This window comes from Macrosteles quadrilineatus, unplaced genomic scaffold (genome assembly GCF_028750875.1).
Source record: "Macrosteles quadrilineatus isolate MER2022 unplaced genomic scaffold, UCM_ALF_1.0 Scaffold_8__2_contigs__length_117827958, whole genome shotgun sequence".
Classification (NCBI taxonomy): domain Eukaryota; kingdom Metazoa; phylum Arthropoda; class Insecta; order Hemiptera; family Cicadellidae; genus Macrosteles; species Macrosteles quadrilineatus.
In genome coordinates, this window is record NW_026542601.1 from 46,420,541 (window position 1) to 46,436,033 (window position 15,493).

At 34.2% G+C, this 15,493-nt stretch overlaps 1 protein-coding gene across 1 annotated transcript in view; it reads left to right on the top strand.

The window, feature by feature from the left end:
* The window catches only part of LOC128999825 (uncharacterized), a 176,737-nt gene that overhangs the window by 52,868 nt on the left and 108,376 nt on the right, over nt 1-15,493 (top strand). Inside the window, exons 9-15 of the mRNA XM_054426521.1 lie at nt 355-770; nt 1,408-1,441; nt 6,483-6,805; nt 7,202-7,241; nt 8,843-9,207; nt 11,424-11,454; nt 13,068-13,465. Coding sequence (XP_054282496.1) covers nt 355-770; nt 1,408-1,441; nt 6,483-6,805; nt 7,202-7,241; nt 8,843-9,207; nt 11,424-11,454; nt 13,068-13,465 — 1,607 coding nt within the window. The remainder of the gene's footprint in view (nt 1-354; nt 771-1,407; nt 1,442-6,482; nt 6,806-7,201; nt 7,242-8,842; nt 9,208-11,423; nt 11,455-13,067; nt 13,466-15,493) is intronic.

Consider the following 15,493-nt stretch of genomic DNA (forward strand, 5'->3'; position numbering starts at 1 on the left):
TGAACCCAGCTACATGGTATTTTAATTGTAGAGGTAGTTTGTAATAATAATTTTGATAAGCCAATGAATAAATTATGATTAAATTATATATATGTCGAGACAATATGGTTTTACTAATATTAACACAGGTTATTTGGGGAAATCTAGGCAAATAAATTGTTAAAAATTTTTTATAAGATAAACATGACCAAATATTAAAAATATAAACAAAATTTAGTTTGGAATTTAATTAATGACGATATTTACAAACATTGGTTTTTGAGTCATTACATGTAATAGTGATAATTTATTATGGCTAGAGGTAGAAAATAAACATAAAAATACTAAGTGTTTCACATAAGTTTAACTTTTCAGTTACAGCCAAAAACATAAAAACATCCTATGATTTCCTGCCTGAAGCCGAACCAGTTGCAAGATATCTATCATTAGAGTCGAAATACACTTTGGAAGATTACAAGTTTCTGGAATGCTATTTAGAAAATGAACGACGACACGTTGGAGTTATAAAGTCTTCGAAAAATAAAGTTATAGTTTCAATAACAGGTTTTCCCTGCAAGTCGAATTCGGACTTGGATATAAAATCGTATATACATTTCGTATATAACAAAAGAGAGAGAGAAAATTACGTTACGATAGGAAGTCGTGAAACTGCCGAAGACCATTGGTTCTGCTACAATATGTGTTTGGATTGCCAAACACGGACGAGAAAACACAAGACTTACATCTTGGGATGTGAACCCGACATTGAAAATATTGTTAAGTGGTCACAGGTGAGTTTTAGGATAATGTTTAGGCACTCTATATCTAAGTCATACGGAGGATTTTTCCTTCTAAAATTCCCATATGTTTATCCTAAAATCGAGTGAAGCGTTGCGCTTTATGAATTCACAACAGTTATAAGCGACTCAATCATAGCCTCCTGGAGTACAAGGCCGTGGCGAGACCAAAGCGGCAACGTCGCAGTCTCGGCCTACCAACTACCACTACAGCTGTTGCACTATTCATAATGAAATTTCTGTTCAATGTTTAGGATTCTACGTTTGTTATAACTATCATTACCATGGTATAGCATCCGCGGCTGTGTGAATTGGCGCGTAGCTAGCGTGACCAGCGATGCCGCCGTGGCGTACATCCAGCCATGCACTCCACGTGCGGTGGGACCTTAATGCCATGGTCTTGTATTAGAGCACAGAAAACGTACTACTAGTACGTTTTCTGTGATTAGAGGCAGCTACCATTCCAGTATTGTAAGTGATGAGTACAGTATAACATTTTCTGTTTGAATGTTAATGTTGCAATACACTGAAGTCATGCTATTTATGTTACTCTATATTTTTGTTCTACATAACGCACTTTCCACTTGTTGATTTCCTTAAATTTGAGTCGTAACTAAAATGTGTTTTTCAGGCTGCCGTCCCTTGGAAACGAGTTGATGACACAAGTACGTGAGGAGAAACAATAATTTTATCAATATTTATTTCACTAATTACTTAATATATTGAGTAAAACATTTTTATAAAATAATCTTAAGCACCGTATTCAATAATTAAAATAACCTTTTGAAAGAAACAGTTCATGGTATCGTAAAATGGGTAACTAAAATCTTGTGGTAGGCCTAGTGTTGTACAATGAAACATTTTCAATATTCTCAAAAAGAGTTTAAGATTAATACATGTTGGAGATTCGCCAAGTAAAAGTACTGGTAGTAAAAGTTTAAGTAATATGTTTTGATCCGAATCGCTCGCCATATAAACCCATTATTAATGTTAAATATAGTTTTAATCTTTTAGTTGTAAGATAAACAAATTTTAGTGTGATTTTGTGGTAACTTACTATAAACAAATAGCTTTGGTTTAAGAAACATCGTTAAGTTTTAGGAATGTACTAACCTCATTGCGTTTAAATAAAAATAGTGAGTTTCATCTGAGATACTTCAGACGTGGATTACAATCAAATAAAATGTTTCATACAATTATGAAATATAGAACAACCTAGAATAGGTCTAGAAACTCTTTACCCCTTGTATTTTTATGTCTTACCTTCACATCCTTAGGACGCTTTATTCCAGTCTGGAACTGTTCTCAAGCATTACTTTAGGCTACTCCAAGAGGGTCGCGTTGTTATCACATAGATTACAATCAAATGATTGATGGATTGAACCCGTGACCTCGGGCTCCGAAGCTCCGCGCTCATCGATTGGACCAGTTCTCTCGCCATCTCATGATAATACAATGAGTACAACCAGTAAATAAAGAAGTAAATAAGGATGCTGTTAATAACCACAGTATAATACAAATATCCACAAACTATCTTCCAATTGTTCAATACCAATCTGTATTGGTTCAATACAGTCACCTAGTTAAAATCCGTCGTGGACCTGAAACCGGCTACAAATAATATCCATGCTGGTATAAGAACTGTGATGGAAGACATAACTTTCCTGTACTCTTCTATAGAGTTTAATGACCGGTCCAAAGCGACAATTACAAATAAAGATAACATATTTGCTAAATACACACCACAACATCACACTTGGTAGTTACACAATTATATATAGCCTGTAATTCTGTCAAACACAATGTTTTTGTATCATAATTGTTGTAGATTTTTAGCGAATTTCCCATATAGAGAATAAGCTATTACCGTAGTACTCATGGTAAGACCTGGACCCGGGACCGATTTATTTTTTTTTCATTTTGAGGTCCCTAGAGGTTAAAAAACACCATCCGTTCAAATTCATATACCCGGCGGGGGTATTAAGTAGTTATATTGGCCTGAGCTACTTTGTAAAACTGTTGTTGTACTGAAAGACGCTCGGAAAAAGGCATTTCTATTTATTTATTTTTTTTAACCACAATACCACACTTGATAGATACACCACTACACCACACTTGCTATATACACCACAATACCACACTTGATAGATACACCACTACACCACACTTGCTATATACACCACAATACCACACTTGATAGATACACCACTACACCACACTTGTTATATACACCACAATACCACACTTGATAGATACACCACTACACCACACTTGCTATATACACCATAATACCACACTTGATAGATACACCACTACACCACACTAGTTATATACACCACAATACCACACTTGATAGATACACCACTACACCACACTTGCTATATACACCACAATACCACACTTGATAGATACACCACTACAACACACTTGCTATATACACCACAATACCACACTTGATAGATACACCACTACACCACACTTGTTATAAACACCACAATACCACAGTTGATAGATACATTACAATACCACACTTGGTATCTATGATTTTTTTTTTGAAAAAATCACAGTTTAAAAAATCTAAATAAAAAAATTAGACACCTGGAGATATCATGAATTAGTACCTACAAAAACAAATTTTCCCACTATAGCACTTTTGGTGTTGTCTATAGCCTATACACATCCACGTATACAGAAAGACACATACACGCACACACAATGACAAGCATAACTTCGAAAACCACTTTTTTGGTGTTATGGGGGCCCAAAACAGGGGTAAGGGTACACAGAAAGAACGATCACGGTCCAAAAAACGAATTTTTAGATTATGATGGCTTTTGAAAGCTATGACGTAGATGTATGACCATGTGTAAATGTTTCAATGAATATTCGATCAGGGTCCTCGTTATTCACGTTTGAAGTTTTAGTACACAGAGAAGTAACGATCAGGGTCACCAGCGAACAGAGAAGTATCAGTCATAGTCCAAATGACTCAATCAGCTGCTCAGCGCTCAAGTCACCAGTCGCACGAACCTAACCCTACTTTTAGTAGTGCAGTCACTCCAGTCAGTCTGATGTGTTGGTGTGTTGGTGTGTTGGTCTTATATGAGTGTTGGTTTATTTGCTTAACAGTGTTTTAAGATTATTTCTTGTGGCAATGAGGGATGAAGTGAGTGATGAAGGTGAAGATAGAAGTGTTAGTGAGAGTGCCTCTATCAAAAAGCGGAAATATAGAAGTATGTTCGAAGCCTCTAAAAAACTGAGAAATTCAACCTACGAAACTGGCGTTGACTGTCACTGTTCCTCGCTACAAATGTTTCGAAAATGTTTCACAAGAAGAGAGGGGTGCCTTAATTCGACATTTTAATGATTTAGCGGATAGGAATGCCCAAAATGCGTACTTATCAGGTATGGTTAGTGTTAAGACGATTAACCGTAGACGACCCAGGCAGGCTGAACAGGATGAAAAATTAAATAATTTTTCATATTCCTACAAAGTAAGAGTTAGTAGGGACACTTGCTTGGCAGAAGTGCCTGTTTGTTATAAGGGCTTTTTATCGATATTTGGTATTACAAACCGACGTCTTCAAACTATTAGAGATTCACTTGCATCAACTGGATTAGCACCTATTGATAAACGTGGCAAACACAAAAACAGGGGGAAAAACAAACTATCACAAGAAACGTACAATGCAATGGATGATTTTTTTAAATCCCTAAAGGGACGTAAAGCTCACTACAGTTTGAAAGATTCGAAAAAATTGTATCTTTCTGAGCACTTAAACTACAAGAAATTGTTGGAACTTTTTTTACAGAAAAACATTGGTATTGAAATTTCGTATTAAAAGTTTAGGCAATATGCTCAAAACAACTATAAATTTGCCTTCGGCCATCCTCGTTCTGACACAAGCAGCACATGTGATGCTCAGAAAGCACAGGAGACAAAAATTCAGACACTTAAATGTAATGCAACCGATTTGAATGAAATTAAAAAACTAGATGAGCAACTGAAAACTCTAAAAACTGAAATGGAGTTACATAAAAGAAAAGCAGACAGTTTCTATGCGGAAAAAAATCAGCTAGGAAGCGTGCAATGAAAATTAAAGAATTTGAAGCAATCACAATGGATTATGGCAAGAATCTTCCTATTCCAAATATATCTACAGGGGAAGTTTACTACAAATGACAACTAAGTGTTTATATGTTTAACATTCATATTCTTTCAAATGGCACATCTGTATTTTATACGTATGACCAAACTATAGCTAAAAAGGGAAGTGATGATGTAGCTTTGCAGATGTACAGTTTTTTCATGAACATTCTAAGCCCTGATGTCCGAGAAATCCACATTTTTTGTGACTCGTGTGGAGGGCAAAATAAAAATAAGACTATTATAAAGTTTTTACACTATGTAACAGTAGCTCTGAAAAGGTTTGACAAGATCACAGTAACATACCCGATCAGAGGACACTCATACATGGAGTGTGACAAAAATGTCGGACTCGTAAATCAAAAAACCCCTGCGGAAACACCAGAAGACTGGCGAAATGCAATCGCTAGCGCAAGAGTGAAGCTTAGTCCTTTTATTGTTGTGGATTGTAATAAGGAAATGTTTTATGCTTGGGAAAAGGCTTTGGCTACTAACTACCAAATGAAGTTCAACGCAGAAACCTGTCCTATCAAACAGATGATATTCAGATCTGAAAACACGCAGACAGTCCAGAATCGTGATACATACAATGGTGCTTTTAGCTCCACAGCTATCGTCAAGAAAGGACAAAATAAGAAGAATAAAAATGAACGACCGTGCCACCTACAAGAAGTACAGCTTGAAAAAGCGTATGATGGACCGATTCCTTTGTCAAACGAGAAGATTAATGACCTTCAATCTTTAAAACGGTATTGCAGACAAGAAGCTCAGGATTTTATAAACTCACTTCACCACCAACGGCCAGGCAACGTTGGAGAAGATGACGAAGCAAGAAACAGTGATTTTTAAAGTTAAGATTAGGTATTGTTTAGTCTTTAGTAAAATCAGGAATGTATATTATTAGATTTAACAATAGTTTATTGTATTTCAGATTTAAGACTCGAGCAAAAGAAGACAAATAGTTCCCAAGCTTGTGCTTAGCAAGTTAACCTTCAAACATTAATAGGTCTTCTTGCAATAACTTTTATATAATTATTTCATTTGTATATTTCATTAAAAACAATTTTTATTTTATAATATTAAGTTAATGTTTCAATTTAACATTTTTAAGATTAAACTCTTTACTAAACTGGTTTTATTATTTTTACTCCATACTCAAATAGATTAAATCCAGAGTAATAACGATCAGAGTCCATGCCATGATACAATAAAACTTTTTTTGGGAGGTTTAATATGGAGATACATTTCATAATGTACTTTACTTTTACAAACAGATAGTACTCCAAAGTAATACATATGCAAAAGTAAACTTAAAATTAATAGTTAAGAAAGTATAATGTTTTAAACTTTTAAAACGCTCTCCTGAAAAATATTGGTTTTTGGACTGTGATCGATCTTTCTGTGCACCCTTCGTATATATCCACTCAAAACTCAAACTCGACCATTTTGATGAAAACAATACTTTATCCGTATCCACCACACTATTCAATATTCTTAATTATAGGAGGGAAAGTAAAAACGTATAATTAATATTTATAACTCATTCATCTTTCTTACAGGTTTTGATGATGAAGACGTCATTAGTAATTATTACTACCAACCACAAGATTATAATATTATAATTATGCATCCGTCCAAAACTGGCTTTGTACTCAGAAATTCGTTTGGAACACATTTTTCACCCATAGTTTTAAAAGATTTGAATGACATTAAAAAAGTATACATGGGATTCTTTGAAGGAAAAAAAGAAACAAAGGGATATGATTACATTGATTGTGAAAATAGATCGTGTATAGAACAGCTGACGAGAGATGACAAGAAAATTTGGCTCTTTTTTTACGAGTTTGGTCAAAGGGCATCGTACCGTTACTCCTATTTCGTGGTAAGTGTTACCTCTTACTCTTTTAGTTAGGACACCAAAGCACTTTTCATGCGTATAGAAATGGGAATATGAAAGGATGGAGAATGGAACGGTCATTGATTTGTCATTTTAGCAAATTTCTTAAATTGGGAATAGATACACTTGATTTTAGTATGATTCATATTGTTGATTTTGGAATATCACTATGCTATCTATTCCCAATTAAAGAAAGTACGGCACAGCAGATTTGCATCCCAAGCAAAGTTTGCTTTAGTCTACTTTTGAATAACGATCTTACATGGATACGTAGATAACACTTTAGCTTAGAATGGAAATATGTTAAGAATAGTTTTGCCATTGGTGTAGCTAACCTCAACGTTTTTACATTTGTATTTACTGAGTTTAATCCTGTTTCAGAAATACGAAGACAAGGAAGGTTGTCAGTCTATAATAGATAGTGAGTAGTCCTAATTATTTAATTAACTATATTTGAATACATACTAACACTTAACATGAACTCTATAAGCATGAAATTTAACGGTAGTGTAACAAGTTATTGTAAAGATATTAAGATGGAATGCATAAAACACGGAGTATGAACAGTAATTTGGAAAAGGACATTTTGACTGACCAAATAAGTGAAACTTTGTTTTGCACAGATTATAGTATAGAAAGCCTTACTTTGGTGCGCAGTTTTTACTTTGGCACACAACAGTATTCCAACGAAACAACACAAAACAGTGTGCTTTTATTATGCATGTAATCCGTGTACGCTTGAAAATAAGTTGGCAACTAAGAGGTTAGAGATATTATAGGTTGATATATAGGTTAGAGATATTACGACTACGATCAGCTGGTGCAGCGTTTCCCAATTCGTTCGGATTTAACCTAACGTAATACGTGTTGAACGGTGTTTGAAAAACTAAGTAAATGACAAACCATAAACAATAAAATTACTAAAAGTTACTATTAAATTAATTTAATTAATTGGTTTTGATGAAATTTGGTTTGGGAAAATTTAATTTGTAACACGAGTGCAAACTGCCTTTGCTGCACTCGAGAAACTTTCCACACTCGCCTACGGCTCGTGCGTAAACATTTCTCTCGCCCACTAGTTACACAAATAACTATTTCGATTATTATATAAAACATTTTGGAATCCATACAATATGAGTTTAGCGATGTTTGTTTTGTAACCGGACTTATATAGTAGTTCCAACAGTATTGTATACCATATAGCGAAGTAGTCATTACCGTAGGTGGCACGGTAAGACCCTTACCCAGGATTCATTTTGATGTCCCTAGAGGCCAAAAACACTATTCGATCAAATTTGTATGTATGTATACATGTACATAATTTATACATACCTACATTTATATTTATATACGTCCGTGAACCCGAAAACTTGAGTAATTTTTTTCGGATTTTGATGAAATTTGGCTTGAAGGTGTTAGGTGGGATAAACTTGAATGAGTTCGCCAATTTAGCATGATCGGGCTATTGCAACAGGGTTTTACGGGGTGTTTTTTGGGTAAAAATTGGGTTTTCACATTTTAAACACTTAAAACTAAAAATTTCCCAACTCCTTCTTTAAAATTTTTAAATAGCTAAAAAACAAATAATTTAGTATATTGAAGTGTTTTTTACGGTTATTGGTTACGAAGAAAATTTTATAAATCGTTTATATAAAATTACCATGTTATTCTTATGGGGAATAAGTAAACTGTGGAGTTTGCTTGTTTATGGATATATTTTGTTAAAACTTGGCAAATTTATATTTTATACTAAGCTATTCATATTTCACAAAAAAACACTTTATCCTCACTGTAGCAGCAAACCTAGGAACTTGTTAAACATAATGTTATTTAAATAGATTTAATTGAAAATCAAACCAGGCAAATGGAAATTCGCTTAGTCTGTAGGTTTGCTGCTGCGGGGGTATTTTGTACTTCAAATGATCAGGTAATCATTTAAATTTAAAATATCAATACATGCAACATAAATATAAATGGTAAATGTTTTGCCTCTGATGTACTAAGTCAAGGTTTTGTTATCAGGAAAGAAATTAGGAAAAGGCAAAACATTTGGACACGAGCTATGTTCTGATGAGGATATCACGACTTACACCACAAACTTCAACCCAGGACTCACAATGCGTTGTTGCACAAAGGAAAACACAGCTGTTGTTGAAAATGATTTCTTGACATTGAAGGACTTTGATTGTTCAAGTAAGGTTAACATAAAGAATTTACTCATGTTTACCTCCAGCGCGGAGAAAGTAAACAAGGAACTAATTTATGGAGTAAGAAAAGGAGACAAAGTAGTGTGTTGGCACAATATGGTCAGAACTAAAGAAAAACTTTATACTAATGTTCTCATCAACTACAAACCTGAGGTTGATCCACCGCATCAGTGGTACGAGGTGGGTAACCATTTTGTGTTTAAAACACGTAGGCGAATGTTACTCGTGAACCCGACCAATGTGGACATTTTCTCTGTACACATAAAATATTCTTTCATATTATTTTTAGCGAATTTCCCTATAGGGAAGTAGCTATTACCGTAGGTCTCATGGTAAGACTTAGGCCCGGGACCAATTTACTTTTTCATTTTGATGTCCCCAGAGGCCAAAAACACCATTCGTTCAAATTTTTTAGATATATATATAGATTTATATATATATAACTCTTTAAGAGTTCGAATGTCAGGCCATCGTTTTGATGTGGTACATGAAGACAAGAGAAAACCAATCTATAATCATGCCGCTCACCACAACCAAAATTTTGAAGGCTGCTATACCCTTAAAGCCCTTCACAAAGTAAACCCACATCAAATACCTAAATGCAACCAACTGGTTTTAAGAAATTCTGAATTGGCTCACCAGTTGGTACTGAAAACAAAGTTCCCCTCTGGTTTAAATTTAAGATAGTAAAAAGGTGATTCAACTCAGCTGAATTTTAATTTTCCTTTAGGCTGATTTTATTATTTTCTTTGATCTGTACTCAATCATATGTTCTCAAATTAAACTACTGTATTTGTAAACAGTTCATATTTATTATTTGTTCATCTTTACATTTTTCATTCTCTTTGCTTGAAAACGTTTGTATTAAACGAAAATTTGCAATGTTTCATGTTTCATTTATCATAAACTCTATCAAGATCTCCTCAAGAATATATATAGGTACCCATATATATATATATATATATATATATATATATATATATATATGTGTGTGTGTGTGTGTATATATATATATGTCCTCGAACACGATAACTTGAGTAATTTTTATACGATTTTGATGAAATTTGGTTTGAAGGTGTAAGGCGGGATAAACTTGAATGAGTTCGCGATCCAGCATTATCGGACCATGGGAACAGGGTTTTATGGGGTAAAAATGGGTTTTTCTCATTTTTGAACCTCAAAACATAAAATTTCCCAATTTTTCTCTAAACCTTCTTAAAGAGCTTAAAAAAAACAAACAATTCAGCATATCAAAGTGTTTTCATATGGTTATTAGTTACGGAGAAAACTAAAAAAATTGTAAATTTAAAATTCCCATGTTTTTCTTAAGGAGAATGTTGTAAAATGTTGTAGTTTGCGTGTTTATGGATATATTTTGATCAGACTTGGCAAATATGTTAATTTTGTACTAAGCTATAATTATTTTACCTAAAAACACACTTCCTTGTAGCAGCAAACCTATGTACTCGTTACGCCTAATGTTATTAAAATAGATAAATTGAAAATCAGTTTAGCCAAATGGAAATTCGCTTGGACGGCAGGTTTGCTGCGGCTGGGGTATTTTTCATTATTAGTAATTTTTAGCAACGTATTCTTCGCCATTTATGTAATGTGATACACACATGTTATACACAGGCTAACCCTCATGTTATACTGGACATTTATTTTAAAACGCAACCCAAATGAAAAGTACCTTAAGATGCGTTTTAACGACAAAACATCCTTACATGTTGGTATCCCAGTTTTTTGTACTTCATTTTCAATCAGCTGATATGCATTTTTGCATAGTTATATGAGTTTTAATGTAATTAAGAATTGGTTGTGAATAAGTCTCGAAGTGTGGATTTCGCATGCTCAAAAAAAATGTATTGCACATTAAAAGTAAATCATTGGCATTATGCCAAGATAGGCTTGAAGTTAAGTTTGCAATTGCAATTCCAGTTCCTGAAAAAAAACAATCGTTTTTATAATTTTCAAAAACTAACAAAATCAGTTATGGAAAAAACAAAAAACGTAAACCTATATGCATACTCTATTTGAGCTTGCGAAAACACCACGTTGAGTCTTATTTACGACAATATAATTCAATAACTCTAAAATCCATGAGTAACTACGCACCAATTTCATAAAGTTGATTAGTAATTAATTCAAGAATACAGGGATACCAACATGTAAGCTGTTTTTTTTCGGTAAAAGGTGTCTTGATGTAGTTGTGATTATTTAGGTTGCATTAAAAAACATCCTGTATATGTGGTAATAAATTCCGTGTTACATTTTAGCTGAATTCGGTTAAGAATTGTATAAACAATAGTTACGAAAAAATATTACTAATGTTTAGTTACAATAATAATCAATCATTGATACTGAAAGTTTTCTAATAAAGTTAATTGTTTCAGGAGGATTCAAACAATTGCCCTTTCGACACAAGTAAGTTTGTTAAGATTACTTGCTTATTTTAAAGATGGAGGAGGGGATTGCGGCTTTTTAAGCCGGGTTTTCATGTTACATGCCAGTTAATGAGACAAGTTTCGGAAGACAACTGACTGGCATGAAATTATTGGCTTCGTGTAAACACATTTGCCTTGCCAACTGCCCTCACAATTGCCCCAAAATTCAGTTGTCTCCGAGAGTAGACTGAGGACAATGAGCTGGGCCCAGCGAGGCCCCCACCACCCGAAAACCCAGTTGTCGCGACCATTAGCGCTGTGTAAACGGTGTTGGCCAATAGCGCTGTCTTGTCTTTTGGTAGTTGTATACTAATTCACTTTCAAATGCCTAGGCAATTGTTGGCCATGTGTGAACAGGTTCTCGTTCAACTTGACAAGCTTACGACAAGTCCGCAAAAACGCGATGACGATTGGTTAAGACAATTGTCTCGCCTACTGGCTTCGTGTAAACCCGGCTTTGCTATGCTAGGCCCTGTTGACTGAGGCTTTTCAACCAGGGTAGGGTTCCATAAGTAGTTTTACCCTCGAGAAGGGTGTTATTATACTACGGAACCATCAAAGTCGTTTGTTATCAATTATTTTTAACCAGAATATAGTCATATCAGTTATTTTTTGGAAGGACATTTGATAGACGAAAGTTATGTTTTGCAGGCTTGTTTTAATTCTAATAACTGGAACAGATATTTATAAACCTGCCAATAAGTTTTATTCGTTGTTAAATATATTTTGCAACCTACTTTTTAATGCTTCTTAAAGTACGGACTATTTCACCCTCCTACTAATTCGGACTAATTAAACACCTAATATTTAATTATTTGAAAACTAAACGCAGTTATTATCTTTTATCCCATGTCAATAGATGGAAGTTTTATGGAATCTTCTTCACTTAACTTGGGAAACGGCTTATTCCACTGAATAAGCAAAAAATAAAAACTGAATAAGCGGCTTGAAAGAAAAATGTATAATAATATTCTGTATACCTAATGAAACATATTTTGTAAAATGGTGATTGCCGTATGTACGAATAAATAAATAAATAATTTTACTTAAAACCCAATTGAAGAAACCTCATTTATTTGTGTTTTCCTCGGGTTACGCCTGTTTACTTATTGAGCGTCAAATTGTTATACTGCACTTGAGCAATTGTTAACATACACCTCCTTTAACTTCGTACTGACTTGGACAACATTCAATAAAATCTAGTGATTCGCTTATATCCTGTTTTCCGTCATGGTATTATGGATTTCAAAAGAATGGGTTATGGTTACCTAAATTTTACTGTTTTATATTTTGAAATAAATATGGTTTACCACATTGTATGCAATTTGCTTTGTAGTGGTTGATGTTAAATGATTCGAAGCAATATCTGAAGTAACACATTCCTCCCTTTTTCCTGGGGTTACATAATTCAATTATTTAGTTATTTTATTTATTCCCTTACATTTTTCTACCTTGTCAATGAGTTAACCAAGCATTCACTCTATCAGGCCTACACAAAATCTCAAGTGTAACTAAGAAAATGCATCACTGAACAACGTTGTGTAGGCCTAATCTATTCCCAAATAATACATTTTCGTTTGTTTTTTTTTTTAGAGAAGGACATACTTTTTAAGAAAGTACCTGAACTCAAGAACACACAAGAATCGAGCAATAAGAAAATAACATACTTAGCCATGACGAAAAAATTCGCAGTAAAGTTAGAATGCTACGAAGACAATGACGGAAAGTTTTATTCTTCAGAAATCCTACTGAGAGGAGAAGATTTGGTTTTATTTTCCGTTGAAGTTAAACGATTGGAATGTTCATCTAAAAGCGATCTTCAAAAGTTGCACGTGTCTTCATGGAAAGGACTCTCTGAAGATTACTTGTCTGTTGGAATCCAGGTTGGGCCGAGGTGGTGTCGTTACGACGCATGCGTCACTTGCAAGTCGCAAAACTTCAGACTTAACATTGACGAAGCTAAGCCAAAGGAGGAAACGAGGTGGTCAGAGGTACGAAATCTGAACAACGTTGTTGAGTAGATAAGGATACACGCTCCAAAATGGTAGCCCGTCAAATGTTGTGGAAAATCAATGGTAATATTGGTTCGTAATGGTAATATTGGCTACCATTTTGGATAGAGAAGAGATAGCGAACTCTGGTTTTCACCATTCTTTAAGTTTTTGTAAACACTTCAAAATGAGGTGTCGCTTGATGGGGGTTTACATTTAAAAAGTTTTGAGTTGCCCCCCAAATCCCATAAGGGGTTATGGGGGACGCTCAACAATTTTACAATCATAAAATAAAACTTCCTTCTAAGGTTGCATGACCACCAAAAGGATATCTCTGTATATTTACTTAGAAAAATATTAGAGAGGGGGCTCTTGACTTTGTATTCACCCGGTATAAATATACCTAGTCAACTTAAACCAAGAATTAATCAAGCAGCAAGAATATTAGAACAGAAACGGCATTTGACGTCACTAGCCCGGATGCAAATATGTTTGTATTATCGCTCAAACCATACGTTTTGTTATTATTGGTTCAAGCTAATGACATAATTGATTTATGTTTACGAGCCATACATTTTACTATTACAGTTTACTATTATTATCCGTGATAACAGTTACAATCATTCCTTAAAGTCAACAGCTGTTCTTATGCCTTTTTTGTTCATGTGTAAAATACTGCTTCCAAGGATTACATTGAAATTTTGAGAGCCTGTAGGCGGATTCCATAGAGAATTTGTTTAACGCCATATCGATTTTAGCACTCACTGATATAGTCTTTATCGCCATGCAAAATTTGAAAATAATTGCTTCAGCCGTCTAGGCGGAGTTTGCGTATTACGAAATGCACGAGAGTTGACGACTAATAGTCTAGGCATATTAGGAAAGTTAGCAGAAAGTTTAGGTACAGTCCTAATCATCACTTTTCTTTATGTTTTTTGGGTCGCTGAACACGAATATGAGGTTTGCTGACAGATATTTTGCCCGGAACATTGGTTATTTTGTGAAAAACCTTAAAATTTGGGCACTTTTTTTGGTTATTCGGGCAAATCTCGGTAAGTATGGGTTTTTGAGAAAATCCTGCTTTGTAAAATTAAAGATGACTAAATTTACTACAAGTTTCCTATATAATGTTTGTTTCTACGACGAACCGTTTCGCCACTAGAGCACACTAAAAATGGCCAGAAGTACAAAAAATTAAAAACATTGCTAAATGCTACCGTTTTACATTACGTTTCCATGGAAACAACCCATGTTACGATAATTTTAACTATTTATTCATGATAACAAACTGAAACACACTTAAAAATACCCCCGCCGCAGCAAACCTGCAGACTAAACGAATTTCAATTTCCCTGATTGGATTTACACTAAAATGTCTCCTTAGTAATATCACATTTATTCCCTATTTAAATAAAAGTTTGACGAGTACTTAGGTTTGCTGCAACCGGGAGGGCAAAAAGGTTTTTTTTGTAAAATGTAATAATTTAGTATGAAATGAATCCATTTTCCAAATTTGATCAAAATATGTTCATAAACAAGCAATCTACAACAATTTACTTAGTCCTTATAAGAATAACATGGGCATTTTAAATTTACAAATTTTTGGAATTTTCTCCGAAACCATTAGGCGCATAACAAAGCTTTAACTTAAACGCTTAAACTATTTGCTTTTTAAGCTCTACAAAATGGTATGGAAAGAAATCGCAGCCATTTTTTTTAGTTTATATGGTCAAAAATAGGAAAAACCCATTTTTACCCTATAAAACCCCCCATAAATCCCTGTTCCCATAGTCCGATGTAAAACCAAAAATAAAAATAACCCCTAACCGTTTTACAAAGGTTTTACATTGGGTTTCCATGGAAACAACCCATGTTACGATAATTTGAACTATTTATTCATGATAATGAACTGAAACACACTTGATAAATCTAAAATCTATGCCAAGATGTATGACTGACTTGCTGGAACATTTCCTGTTCCCACAAAACCCCCATTTATTTTCTCAGCACAGGGATGTTGCTGGCCAC